The sequence below is a fragment of the Mus pahari genome, chromosome 1, assembly GCF_900095145.1.
Source record: "Mus pahari chromosome 1, PAHARI_EIJ_v1.1, whole genome shotgun sequence".
NCBI classification, from domain to species: Eukaryota; Metazoa; Chordata; class Mammalia; order Rodentia; family Muridae; genus Mus; species Mus pahari.
Genome location: NC_034590.1, coordinates 57,598,016 through 57,613,481, shown reverse-complemented (window position 1 = coordinate 57,613,481; position 15,466 = coordinate 57,598,016). Strand labels below are relative to the sequence as shown.

Sequence of the window (15,466 nt, the reverse complement as noted above, 5' to 3'; positions counted from 1 at the left end):
TTGGAGGGCTGGAGAGATGACTTCATGGATAAAAGCACTGACTACTACTCTTCCAGAGGTTCTGAATTCAATTCCCAGGAATCACACATTGGCTTGCAACCATCTTCAATGGTATACTATGCCCTTTTTTCTGAAGACAGTGACAGTGTACTAATATTCATAAAATAAATCTTTTAAAAAATCCAAACATTGCACATAGTGTACAGACCCCAATGGGGAAGTTAGAGCAAGGACTTAAGGAGCTGAAGAGCTTCACAACACCCTAGGAAGAACAACAATATCAATCAGCCAGACCCCTCAAAACTCCTAGGGAATAAATTATCAACCAAAGTGTATATATGGGGGTACCCATGGTACCAGGTATATATGTACCTCATCAGGCATCACTGCGAGGGGAGTCTCTTGATCCTGTGGATGTGCAATATCCCAAGGTAGAGAAATGCTTGGGCACTGAGGTAGGAGTGGATGTGCAGGTGGGGGAGAACCCTCATATAGGTAGGTTGAGGGGAGAAGGCATAAGGGGTTTGTGGAGGGGAAACTGAAAAGGGGGATAACATTTGAAATGATAATAAATAAAATAAGCAATTAAAAACATTCCCCCCACTTAGGAGGCAGAGGCAGGCAGATTTCTGAGTTTGAGGCCAGCCTGGTCTACAGAGTGAGTTCCAGGACACCCAGGGCTATACAGAGAAACTCTGTCTCAAAAAACAAAACAAAACACAACAAAACACAGCAATACAAAACAAAAAAATTCCCCCAAACTTAACTTTATCTTCTTCTCCTAAAATATATTATATTTTCAATTTCATGAATTATAATATTGTAATATTAACATATATAATTACATTATATACTTATTGTACATACATACAATATATATTTTACAGAATTACAAAAATAAAAGAGTTGTTTTGGTCATCCTTGGTCATTATGCCTCTTCACGGCAAAGGAAACCTTAACTAAGACATGTGCATTTGATAAAATCAATAATACCACTTATATTTTGAATAATACATTTGCTGTCATGTGTTTTCTGAAACCGTGGTGTGCTAAATTTCCATTTAAACATATGTCAATACCTTCAATTATATTCTTGAAGCTTGAATTCTGAGCTATACAACATAGATTTCTAAACTCAGTTATTTCTGTCCAATCTAAGAAAAATAAAACTACCCTATTCTTATTATTATCACTGAATCACAATTCATGTACAAGAAAACTAATTCTGATTTTACTCCCATATTCTTTCTATTACATCTCTGTAATTACAAGGATGCTAGAATATGAAGTTGTCGTGTCTACAATTTAGGTAACATAATATTTTCCTCGGGGGGGGGGAGTTTCTTCCTCTAGAACCTTTTTCTAAAGTGTCCTCTACGCCAAAACCAGAGAGAACATTTCATAATGTCATTTAAAACATATTTCTATCATAATTTAAAGTTCAAATGGTGATATTTTTATAATCATGTAAGTCAAATTTCTGTGTATGAACTAGAAATACTGTTGATAAGCCACCAGATACTTTATTAGGACATCTACTACTACTACTACTACTACTTCTACTACTACTTCTACTACTACTACTACTACTACTACTACTACTACTACTACTACTACTAAAACAACTGCTAGTAGCACTACCATTATTTCAAACAAAATTCTTACATTGTAACCAAGGCTATACTAGTGCTCTCTGTATATCTCAGGATGGCAATTATCTTATCTCCACCATCCAGGTATTATAATTATAAGTATAGGGGAAAACCACAACACTAAGCCTTTTTTCTTCTTTCACCTATGTATAACTCTTGAGAATCCTGTGATCATGCATTGGTCAAGTCTGTCTCTACAGCAGTCATTGCACATGCTGCCCAGACTTATGGGGAAAAGCCCCTCCCCTTCCATGCATGCATAAGAGCTGTGATTCCCTTCTTGAGAATCACCCATCAGATGTCAGTTTCCTAAATAGACCCTCACATCACAGGACTGCACAAAGCTATAATTATCTCTATGTGATAACCAGGTACTAGCCAGTTAACTGTGTATATACAGTTAAGTAGTTCATACTTTTCAGATGATTAGATGGTTTTTCATTTACTCTTCTGAAATTATGGATAGTTTAAATGGATAGTTTACGTAGGAATGAATTATAAACAAGGTAAAAGTTCTCAATAAGTGCCATAAAGGCAAATAGTCTATAAGTCCTAAATAGATGAGTCTAACTAAGGAAGTGGTGCAAGCCATAACCCAGACAACAGGAATAATGGCAAAAACCTTCCTATCAAATTCTCCAAATTATTTAAATGAAATCTCCCTTCAAATGTAACAACTAAAAATAGGAAAGCTAATGGGATCCTCTGCTCACACATAGTCATACAGAAAAGAGTTTCCAAGAGGTAATCATCAATAACCTAGACTGGTACTGTAACTGCCACCTAAGAGTGTTGGCCACATCTTGAGCACATTTTAGGCTATCTTGGAAGACTCAACCATGTGGAACTGATTTTGCACTCAGGATTCTACAGTGAAGGGAATATGGAGGCTGGCACCAAAGTTCCTGCAGGCTGCTGGGGCTAGAGGATGTGTGGCAAGATAAAATTCCTCACAAAAGGCCCCTGTTTGGTCATTGCATGTAATTAGGAAATGAATACCAAGTTGCAGTGAGAACATTATAATTTTGGTGATGCCACGATTCTGGAACATCTACCAAAGAAAGTGGTCAGTATAGAATTGGTCCAGTTTCAATAAGGATGACAGTGAGGGAGAGTCAGAGGTAGAGTTGTGGAGTTGCTGAAGGCTATTTAAGCCCACATGATATCATCATAAGTCCCAAATATCAGATATGGAGCCACAGCATTTGATGTTTCTTAGACGTTTTGGTTTTGTTCCAAACCATATTCATTTTGTGCTATGAATGGCCATCCCTTTCACCTTTGCAGTGGGAATGCTTACACAGTGCAATTGTGCTTTTACAGATTTTAATTCATATTTTGATTTTATAAAATTCATGGATCAACTTAAATTTCAAATGAAATTTGAAGAGAAAACTCCTGAACCATTATAGTGCTGTTAAAACTTTATAAGCCTTAAAAGATAAAGTGAATTTGGCATTGTGAAATGAATATGAAAGTTTAGACACTAGAAGTGATATGATATTGTGTAAATAATATACATTTGTGTATCAAGTTGGCAAAGAAAAAAACTATCATGGCTTATAGTAATTTTAAACTGTGTGTGATATAAATGACATTAGAAAGAAACATCTTCACATATTCATGATGTTCTTTCAAAGATGAGTGAATGACCTTAGAAGTACAATTTGAGTGTAAGGTTATAACTCTGTTGAATATGGTCCGTAACTGAATAAAGATGAAAGGGAGAGCAGAGCGTCAACATTGTCTTGGCATGTACCTTCCTAATTTCAGGTGGAATGTGACCCTTACTACGGACAATATGCCTTCCCTTCCATGCAATGTGCATGATTACTAAGCTCAAATCATGAGCAAAATAATATGTATTTAATTTCATATGATCCTGGGGAAAGTGTGAGCCAATTTCTCCATGATTTTTCTATGCATTTTCTGGGGAATGATCTGTCTTNCCTACAGAAAATGCCAATTATCTTAACACTAATTGTCTTAAAAGAAAAGTAAATAATAAGTGAGACTATTAAGAATGTTTTTCCTTTGGGGAATATTAAGGTAGTATCCAAAGCCATTAAAAGGGTCTGTTAGAGACCTCTAGATTACATAGTGCTTGAAAGGAAATCTAAATTGAGAATTCTGAATTAATTTAACATTGTATCTATTTTCAGTGAGGAATACATCAATACCTAAATGTAGTAACCAGTAATGTATTTACAGATAGAGTTTGAATCAGCAGGATACCAGCATGTGTTGGATCTTACTAAGAAGTGATCATAACATGGTATGTTAAAGAGAAATTGGTTGAAATAGTTTAATAGGATGGTCTCTCAAGTTTCCTGTACAAAGAAAACACAAGGAAATCCTGACATATCCATAATATACGTGCATGTATGTGACTCAAAAACTTTCCTAATGTAGGTATTTTCTTTCTTGAAGACATAGTTCATATTTCAATTTTATGGATATTTGTGGTTTTATATAGTTATATTTGCATACACTGCACATGCCTGGTGCCTATAAAAGCCAGAAATAGGTGTTAGAACCCTTGGAACTGGAGTCACAGACGATTGTGGGCCACCATGTAGCTTTTGGAAAACAAACCCACATTGTCTCCAAGAGCAACAAGTGCTCCAGGCACTCACTTTTTTTTCTCACTCTCTCCTTTGGTTTTATAAAACATTTTTTGAGGATATAATTTAATTAAAGTATTTTTCCATTTCATTGCATCACTTTGACCCCTACCCCATATACCCGTGCTCTCTCTTTCAAATACAGTACCTCCTTTCTGTTGTTGTCTTGGTTTACTAAGATAGTAAATGCATGTATATGTGTACATGTAGAGAGAATCTCTTATAAGCATCACCTATCAATAAAAAAGCTATGGCTAATGAGCTGAGACAGAAAATAGGAGGTTGGACACGGCAGGAAGACAGAGGATTCTGAGGCTTGGTGACAGAATAATAGGAGAAGCAAAAAAATTGAGATACATTCAATGGAGATGCTGGAGAAGTACTTGAGGGAGAATCCAAGGAAAAAGGCTGGAACTGAAGGAGAGGTAAGTAACTAAGTGGTAGACACAGAGTAGTATGAATAGGTTAGATAACTTATGAGTTAGCCAGGAAAGAGCCAAAAATTATGGTCTAGGCATTTGATAATAAATGAATAGTCACTAAGTTGTGTTCCTGGAATCAGGAGCTAGGAGAAAGAGATTTAATATATTTACACACACACACACACACACACACACACACACACACACACACACACACTCAAATGCCCTTCACTGGGGAAGTTCATATCTCCCATTTGCAAGGAGGCTCCAACTCGCTTCTCTTAGCAGATTTATTGATATCTTCTATACTTTAAGATTTCATTAATTTAAGATTATATGAATGTTACACAAAAATCCTTTACCTTTTTTACATCCATGATGACACATATATTTATTTGTATATGTTTAAATATTTAATATAAGTATAACTGAGAATTTGCAATTACAACATATGCCTATTTTACATATGAATTTAATGTAATGGATAATATTTTCTTAAGCAAGGGAATTCATATTGTTTTGTTATGGAAATATTATGGCATATATTTTAAGGTTCCAGCAAATTAGAAGTGGTTGATCATCACAGAAAGCAAATAAAAAACAATCATAAAAGTCAGGGAAGGAATTTGAAAAATATAAACATATAACTATGTATTTGAAAGTAGAAAAAAGATGTCATAGAATATTAGAAAAAGGATAAGAGCTATTAATCTCACCTATTCCTGGTCAAACTGTGAGTTCATGAACTGTTATCTCTGTTCTGAACATATTGAATCTTATCAGTAAGATTAAAATTGTTAAGGGTGATTAGGGGTAAATGTAGAGAAAACTGTTTCTGCTAGGATGTGGAATGATCTTTTGCACTGCACGGTGTTTAATATTTTAGATATTAACTTGGAAGCAGACAAATTGGTACCTCGGAAATGATCATTCTGCTTAGGGCACAGGCTCATCACAGAGAAATACACCATGAAAAAGGGTTTTGTCCAAACAAGATTGAGCCAACAGGAGAAGGAATAGAGCTTCTACTCAGAGTGCCCAGAAAACATGATAAAATGTGTGCATTATTTTGAAAACATTTAAGGTACAAAAAGGAGACTTATTAGCATTAGGCAAGTTCTTGTGATGTGGTAAGTGTGGCCATACAAAGCATAGCAGTGCTCTGAACCAAGATTAAGACAAAGGAAATAAAATAGTGCAGGGAGAGACTTGAAGGTTTTATTCTGCTGTTTGTTGCCAACTGAACAACTGCTATTTCAAGGAAAGACTCAATTCTATTAAGAAAAGGATAATATATAACTAATAATTATTCTAACATTTTGTAGCAATACATAGTACAACAGTAATAAATGGCAAATTAGTACAATTATTGTATCCAGTAAAAGTATCAACTTGTAGAAAGATAAAATGGGGGCAGTATCTAGGTATGTCCTGGGTCCATTTCCACTGAGCATGTCTGTACATCAAATGGTAATTTTTGCTTACTTTTCATATCTGACAGGCTGTGGAAGACGTTAGCATGCCCAATGACACTAGAATATCAGGGTTCATCCTTATGGGATTCTCGGCTGCTCCTGAGCTTCAAACTGTATGGGGGCTGTTCTTGCTGGTAATGTATTTAGCAGTCATAGTGAGTAACCTCCTCCTCATCACTCTCATTACTCTGGATCTGAAACTCCAAACTCCCATGTACTTTTTCCTAAAGAATTTGTCCCTGATGGATATCTTCTTTATTTCTGTTCCAATCCCAAATTTCTTTATCAATAGCATAACTCACAATAACTCAATTTCTATTCTGGGTTGTGCCCTCCAATTGTTTTTAATGACTTCTTTTGCATCTGGAGATGTATTTGTCCTAACAGCAATGTCATATGACAGATATGTTGCCATCTGCTGTCCCCTACACTATGAGGCCATCATGAGTAGTGGTAACTGTGTGCTGATGGTGGGTGCTTCCTGGGCTACTGGAATACTTTTTGGAGCTTTATACACAGCTGGCACATTTTCCATGCCTTTCTGTGGCTCCATTGTGATCCCACAGTTTTTCTGTGATGTTCCCTCATTGTTGAGGATCTCCTGCTCTGACACACTTGTGGTCATTTATATAAGTCTTGGAATTGGTTTTTGTCTGGGCCTGTTTTGTATCATATGTGTCGTGCTCTCTTACTTTTACATTTTCTCCACTGTGCTGAAGATTCCTAGCACTAAAGGTCAGACCAAAGCATTTGCCACTTGCCTCCCCCACCTCACTGTTTTCAGTGTTTTTATTGCTACTGCTTACTTTATCTATCTGAAGCCACCCTCACATACAGCATCAATTGCAGACAGTCTGTTTTCTGTGCTATATACTGTGTTGTCTCCAGCACTTAATCCTGTGGTTTACAGCCTGAGAAATACTGATGTCAAATGTGCTTTGAGGAATTTGCAAAAAATTCTCTGCCCAAGGGGTTCACTTCACTTAAGAATTCGTAGTACCTGTCCATGGTACAGTGCCTCACATTTTACAACCACGTTTTGTAATTATTGACTGTCAAAAAATGTAGATACTCATTTTTACCTTGTGAAATTAAAACACTGAGGTGATAGCTTATATGATCAAAGATTAGAAAATTATATCAGACTAACCTATAAAGTTAAAATTTCTGCTCTTGTATGTAAAGCCATTCTCATGTTTATAACTTTTTAAAATGATTGCTAATTTCTTTTCATGGTAAGATTGAATGAATATCTGGTGATCTGATAACTCTTTATCTACTTCCTTTACAAAAAAACAAAATAACAATTGTTAGCATTTTGTCTAGGCTCTGCCCCACAGTTACCTGGCTTGCCCCTCCGCTCTATTGTCTTCTTATCTCTCCCCTCCCCACTTGAGAGCTGTAAGCATTTATTTTTGTCATTCAGAGGAGAAGGCTATAAGGGAAATGGCCATGCCTGTGGATTGCAGAGAACAAATATTCAGTAAAGGACACAAATGCTTTAGAATGTGAGGGGTCTGTTGCAGTGTGTTTGCAAAGAATACCAGACCTGTTTACAGGGTATAAATATTCCAGGACATCAGTCAGCCTATTGGTAATTAATGTGTATAAAGAGAAGTATATGAAGAATACAGCTGACAATTTGGCAATGTGAGGGGGTAGGGAATAAGTAACTTTTTATTGATTCACTTTATGAGAACCTCTGCCTTCTCAGAAATATGATCCCCCTTTGCCTCTTTGACAGACTCTGATTATCCAGAGAATCTCACAATATTACCTTCCTGTGAGAAGGTACTTCACAAATGACAAAAAAAGTAGAACAAAAAATATTGTGTGGTATAAAAATAGTATTTCCTATTCCAATGGAGTTTGTTCACTGCATGACATCAACAATAACTAGAGAGCATTTTCGGGAGACATGGCAGGTAGGGAAAGGACAACACTCTTCAGAGTTCACTTCCCTGTGAAATGTCTTCAGGCCAAGAAACTTGTTAAAGGCCATGGGGAAATCCATTTCCTTGTAAAGCTCCAACAACACAAACATGATTTAATGTCACCCTCCTATACCTATACTTCACTTCTGTTCTAATTACTTATGCCTTTGTTCTTGTGGATACAGACTAAGATTGTGAGTAGTATAATAATTATCCTTCTTATATTGTTATTCTATGTGTATCGATGTATATATTTATGTGTATAATATATATTTATTATATAGATATATATTTAATGATGGTTCTCTTTACCCTCTTTAGCAATCAACGTATTGTCAAATATACAATTCATAACACAATATGTGTATAAGTCAATTTATGTTCTGCAACTTTTGACATCCTGAATAGTATATTGTCTTCTGAGTAAGGATCATACTTGTTAGCCCTGTAGAAATACCTCTTCATATTACCTACAGAATCCATTAGAATATTTAATTTTGTGCTTGTGTGTGTACGTAAGGTATACATATATGTACATTCTTTGTGTTTTTGTGTATGTATATTTAATTCTTTTTCTGTTCATGAACTAATGGTGTCCAGAGATCATCTTTTAGATGTCTCCTCTATGATTCCACACATTTGTGTTTTAAGTCAAGCTGACACACTGATCCTGAAATGCATATATTTGATATTTGAAGAACCTGGATGGACATCATGCCTCTGGAATAAATTTTTCCCTTTCCCACTTTACTTGGGTAATAGACATGCTATCTCACGCAGCTTTCATAGCAGTTTTACAGGTCATATCAACATTCTTATGCTTATCCAGAAAACATTTACCAACCAAGGCACCTCTCCACCCCATTTCATGTTTTACAGTGGAAAATAAGTCAATTACATTTTATAGTACATTATTTGAAATTCTGTTTATTAGCCAAACTAATTAATGAGATAGGGGGAAAAAAAAGAGGATTGATTTACATAGACCCATGTCAGCACATTATAGTCTTGTATATTTTCTAAAAGAAGATAGCATTAATGGTCTGTATTTTTCATTGACTGAGTATTTCTTATAGTTATACTCTTTGGTTTGGTGAAATTCAAACCCCATGTTTTTTCCTCTTCAGTCTCTCTCCCATCTTACCACATTGACTTCTTCCCACCTTATGTGTTTGTTCTTTTGTTCATTTTTATTAAGATGTCAGAATTTACTCATGGCTATCTGTAAGCTTATAGCTTATAGGAACACAGGTAGTATCTCTGGAGAAACATTCCTCAAAATCCTATTCTACCTCTCCCAGCAGCTACCAATTACAACAATGCTGCACATTTCCATTTATTTTCCAGGCCCTCTAGTCTTCTCTCCTGTCTTCCCCCATAAGTGATCCTGTCTCCCTTTACCTCCCCTTCCACTCTACCACCAAGGTCCCTTCCTTCCTCTGCTTCAAGTGATCATTTTGTTTCCCTTTCTAAGTAGGAGTCAAGTATCCATATTTAGGCCTTCCTCAGACACTAAGCTCAGTTTGATGGGTTTTGTTTTGGTTCAAATTCTCCTCAGTGAAGATGGCACCCTGCCTTGACATTACCATTTCTACCACACTTGGAGTTCACCTCTTACTCTGTCATATGCTGACCTGGAATTCAGGAATCTTCCTGCCTTTGTATCTTTCTGACAAACTGGCTCATAGTGTAGATGTATTTGTTCCTTTAGAGTCATGAAGCCCCTCATAATTCATATTGCATTCTTCGGTTTTGCACAGCTGAGAAACTATATATACATTGAACTCAAGTATTTAGAGCTCTTATCTACAGCTTGAAGGGCTGTTCTGCAGGTCCCAGTGTTTTTCATTTCACTGAGACCTTAGACACACCTTTACCTCCTGAATTTGTGTTGTCTCATATTTTCATGAAGTCATTAACTTTAACAGAGAGGACAATCCTCAGAGGAATGTGAAGGCATTGGAAGTCCAGCTTTTCTATCTCCAGTGTTCAGTCTGGAGAGACTTCAATATCCATCCAATGCCAGTGTCTGGACTGTAACTAGGTTTCAGTATACTACAATTACCTTCTGAATACACTTTACACAAGACACTCCTCCAACACTCAGCAGCTTTTTTTCTGAGGCTCAGGAAGGACCACTTTAACTATATATTCTGTTGACTTGGTAGGAGCACCATGGAACAGCTATTTTCAAATATACAGGCTTTTTTTTTTTCCAACTGGAATATACCTTGATCCGTACCCTCACTGGGCATTTTTAAGGAATTCAGTACCTGTTACATAGTACCAGGCCTCCACTTCTCTCCAGGACACTTGTTTTTTAAAATTATATGTTTTCTTTATTTACATCTCAAATGTTATTCCATTTCCTAGTTTCCCTCCTGAAAATTCCCTATCCCCTCCCACCTCCCTCTGCCCACCTATCCACCCACTCCTTATTCCTGGCTCTGGTATTCCCCTATAAAGGGGCATATATCCTTCACAGGACCACGGGCCTCTCTTCCAATTGACGAGTGACTATGACACCCTCTGCTACACATGCAGCTAGAGCCATGAGTACCACCATGTGTTTTCTTTGATTGGTGGTTTAGTCTCTGAGAGCTCTGAACACACATGATACATACTCACTGATAACTGGATATTAGTTCAGAAGCTCAGAATACCCAAGATACAATTTGCAAAACATATGAAACTCAAGAAGGAAGATCTAAGTGTGGATACTTCCATCCTTATTAGAAGGGGAACAAAATACACATGGAAGGAGTTACAGTGACAGTGTTCAGAGCAGAGACTGAAGGAATGTCAGGGATTTCCTGACCTGGGGATCCATCCTATAAACATCCCCCCAAACAGACACTACTTTGGACACCAACACAAGCTTGCTGACAGGAGCCTGATAAACCTGTCTATTGTGAGGATCTGCCAGTGTTTGACAAATATAGAAATGGATTCTCATAGACATCCATTGGAAGGAGCACAGCGTCCCCAATGAAGGAGCTAGAGAAAGTGACCAAGGAGCTGCAGGGATTTGCAGCCTCATTGGAGGAATAATGATATGAACTAATTCATGACACTTTTAATCCTGGGGCTGTATCTTTACCAGTGTTCTTTCCTGGTCTTTCATAATGTCATATCTCAGCAGCTGTGCTGATTTCTCATAAGGCAAAACGTTAGTGCTATCCTTGACTCTATTCATGCCTTAAAAAGTGGTATTATGAGCCAGCCTCCCAACACCCAGAGGCAGCTGCACTCCCAGGTGCTCCAAAATGCCCAGGATCCCAGAATCCCAGGAGCTTGGTCACACCAAGATTTCAGGGTAGCAAAGGCACCTTGACTCCTAGAACCTAACAGGATCCCAGAATCACAGAATATCAGAGATATTTTAACTCTGAGGAATGCTGACACAACCAGAATCACAGGAAAGACAGGCTCCAGTCAGACCTAGCCAGGGCAGGTAGCACTAGAGATTTCCAAAGAGTAGGAGGCAAGTATAAGAACATAAACAACAGAAAACAAGATTACTTGTCATAATCAGAACCCAATTCTTCCAATTTAGCAAGTCCTGGATGCCCCAACACACTGGAAAAGCAAGATTCAGAAGGAAAAATCACTTCTAATAATGAAGATAGAGGATATTAAGAAGGACATGAATAACTCCCTTAGAAAAATACAGGAGAACACAGGTAAACAGTTAGATGCCCTTAAAGAGGAAACAAAAAAATCCCTTAAAGAGTTCCAGGAAAATACATTCAAAAAGGTGAAAGGAAAGGAACAAACCCACCCAGGATCTAAAACAGGAACTAAAAACAATAAAGACATCACAATGGGAGACAACCCTAGAATTAGAAAACCAAGGTAAGAGATCAGGAGATGTAGATGCAAGCATCCCCAAAAGAATACAAGAGATGAAGGAGAGAATCTCAGGTGCAGAAGATACCATAGAAAATATTGAAACAACAGTGAAAGAAAACACAAAAAGGAAAAAGCTTCTAACCTAAAACATCCAGGAAATCCAGGACATAAGGAGAAGAGAGTAAATAATCCCAACTTAAAGGGCCAATAAATACCTTCAATAAAAATATAGAAGAAAACTTCCCTAACCTAAAGAAAGAGATGCCCATGAATGAACAAGAAGCCTACAGAACTCCAAATAGACATAACCATAAAAGAAATTCCTCGACTCACATCATAATTGTAGTGGCTATTCCTGGTTGTCAACTTGACTATATTTGAAATGAACTACAATACAGAATTGGAAGGCTCACCAGTGAACCTAATCTGGAGACTGGGAGATAGAAGTTTCTGATCTGGATCTTGGTATGGAGATCTTGAGACACAGTGGTGATTGAATCCAGAAGATTAAACAGGGAGATCTCCGAGTCCAAGATCATCTGGGATTAAAGGTGTGGTGGCACACACCTTTAATCTGGGCTACACCTTCTGCTGGGGACCATATAAGGACATTAGAAGAAGGGAGTCTAGCTCTCGCTCTTTCGCCTTCTTGCGGTGTGGGACTCAGCAACTGCTAGATCCTNGGACTTCCATTCACAGCTACTACTGAACCATTGTTGGGATTTGAACTGCAGACTGTAAGTCATCAATAAATTCCTTTACTATATAGAGACTATCTGCAAGTTCTGTGACTCTAGAGAACCCTGACTAATACAATAATCAAAACACCAAATGCACTAAACAAAGAAAGACTTTTAAAGGCAGTAAGGGATAAATGTCAACTAACATGTAAAAGCAGACCTAACAGTATTACACCAGACTTCTCACCAGAGCCTATGAAAGCTAAAAAACCCTGGGCTGATTTCATACAGACCCTAAGAGAACACAAATGCAAGCCCAGGCTACTATACTCACCAAAATTCTCAACTACCCTTGACAAAACAAATTTATGCAATATCTTTCTCGAAATCCAGCATTAAAAGAATAATAGATGGAAAACACAGACACAGGAGTGAAACCATACCCTAGAAGAAGCAAGAAAGTAAACTTTCAACCAACCCACTCAGACTTAATTCCACCTCTAAGAAGAAAATTATCAGGAAGTAACAATAATTTTCCTTAATATCTCTTAATATGAAAGTTAATATTACCAACACATACTAATTGATTGAAATTCAAAAATATGAAGAATTAGAAATTTGTTGGCCATCATCCAATGGTCTCTCTAATTCGGTAAACAGCAAAATAGATCCAATACTGTACATCCCATATATATGCTTTCTGCTTGTTTGTAGGTGACAGGGTCTTGCTGTGTGCCACATAATGGTCTTGAAATCATGCTTCTCATATCTCAGCCTCTGTATTAGTAGGATTATTTATTTGATGTTTCTAAACTATACTATGGTTTTCACAACAGCTTACATGTTTCAAAATTATTTATACAGCCAAAAGAAATGTAGAAAATTAATTTGGGTTGTGGCTTGTAAGAGAACAGCAAAGAGTGAGATTGAAGATATTAGTTAATACTTATAATTATTGTATCAATTTTGAAGAAGACTTTATAAGTTACTCTTTTTCTGATATGAATACTATTCAAAATCATCACAAATGCACCAGAATCTTACCCTCACCTAATGTCTGTGCCACCCTCAAACCATTCTTCATTGAAACAGTTGATGAATGACTTCACTCGATAGACCATCTTAATACACCCACCATTGATTAAGTGAATGTAACCTCTTCTCTGCATGCTGAGAATTACAACAATCTCTCAAGTCAAATAGCTTTGACCATAGCAGGAAATCTGTATCCAAAAATCATGCCTACAATTCATTCCTTGACGCAGCAGATCTGTCAACTCTTAGCTTATCTACTATGGAGGTAAAATCCTTTCCTGAAGTAAAGGACATTGAAGTACAGCTTTATTACAGTGAACACCAATGTCTAAAATTTGTTTTATTTTGTGTTTGTACCATAGAAAGAGCCAAGATTTTAGGCTCTACTAAAAAGAAAACAAACAAACAACCATAAAGACTTTATCTAATTATGTTCATAAAAAAATAATAGTGATATATTGTTTCAAAATATAATACAATTCATATATTTGGAGTTATTTAAAATATATATTGAGAAAAATGTATGTATTTTTAGTATTGCTGTAGACAAGCATCTACATAAGACTGCTGAATTGATAGTTGTCTTATGTCAAACAGATTTTATAATACTCATTTTATAGTTACAATATTTAATAAATTTTACAGAATATGATTAAAATAAAAGGCATTGCAGGTTTTGAAGGGGTGTCTTTGGGAGGAGTTGGGGTATAAAAGGGAAAGACGAATGTAATGTCAGACTGTTACTAAAAATATATTTATAATTGTAAACAAATTAAGATAAATTGAAATTATGTATCATTTTTCATAATGCTATATAACTAAAATACATTTTAAAAGAACCTGGTATTTCTTAGAACACATCATCTTTTGCTTCTTCTGGACTAAGGTTTTTGCATGCTGACCTTGAAGAAATGTTTCACAGAAATTTTGCCTCAGTAATGAAGGCTTCTTTTTTTTTCTTCTTTTAATTATGTTATTAGACATTTTCTTCATTTACATTTCAAATGGTATCCCGAATGTCCCCTATACTCTCCCCCCACTGTGCTCCCCTACCCACACATTCCCACTTCTTGGACCTGGCATTCCCCTCTATGGGGCATATGAAGCTTGCAAGACCAAGGGGCCTCTCTCCCGAATGATGGCTGAATACGCCACCTTCTGCTACATCTTCAGATATGAGCTGGGGTACTGGTTAGTTCACATTGGGTCAACACCTATAGGGTTGCAGACCCCTTCAGCTCCTTGGGTACATTCTCTAACTCCTCCATTGGGGGCCCTGTGTTGCATCCAATATCTGACTGTGTGCCTCCATTTCTGTGTTTGTCAGGCACTGGAATAGCCTCACAAGAGGCCACTATATCAGGGTCCCTTCAGCAGAATCATTTTGGCATGTGCAATAGTGTCAGGGTTTGGTGGCTGATGATGGGATGGATCCCCGGGTGGGGTAGTCTCTGGATAGTCCTTCCTTTCATCTTAGCTCCAAACTTTGTCTCTATAACTCCTTTTATGGGTATTTTGTTCCCTATTCTAAGGAGGAATGAAGTATCCACCTGTTGGTCTTCCAGCTTTTTGGTTTTCTTGTGTTTTATATTGTATCTTGGGTATTCTAAGTTTCTGGGCTAATATCCACTTATGAGTGAGTGCATATCTAGTGACTTCTTTTGTGATTGGGTTACCTCAATAAGGATGATATCCTCCAGATATATCCATTTGGCCAAGAATTTCATAAATCCATTTTGTAAATTACCACATTTCCTGTATCTATTCCTCTATTGAGGGACATCTGGGTTCT

The 15,466-nt window shown here is 36.9% G+C and overlaps 1 protein-coding gene across 1 annotated transcript; it reads left to right on the top strand.

Annotated features, from left to right (window-relative positions):
• The first annotated feature begins 6,217 nt into the window (after positions 1 to 6,217).
• On the top strand, positions 6,218 to 7,225 carry LOC110338297 (olfactory receptor 14A2-like). The gene has a single exon (XM_021221610.1). The coding sequence runs from the start codon at positions 6,218 to 6,220 to the stop codon at positions 7,223 to 7,225; it is 1,008 nt and encodes a 335-aa protein (XP_021077269.1).
• Positions 7,226 to 15,466: the final 8,241 nt, after the last annotated feature.

Coding starts and splice junctions, on each gene's coding strand:
- LOC110338297 (XM_021221610.1), top strand. CDS start 6,218: ATGCCCAATGACACTAGAATATCAGGGTTCATCCTTATGGGATTCTCG.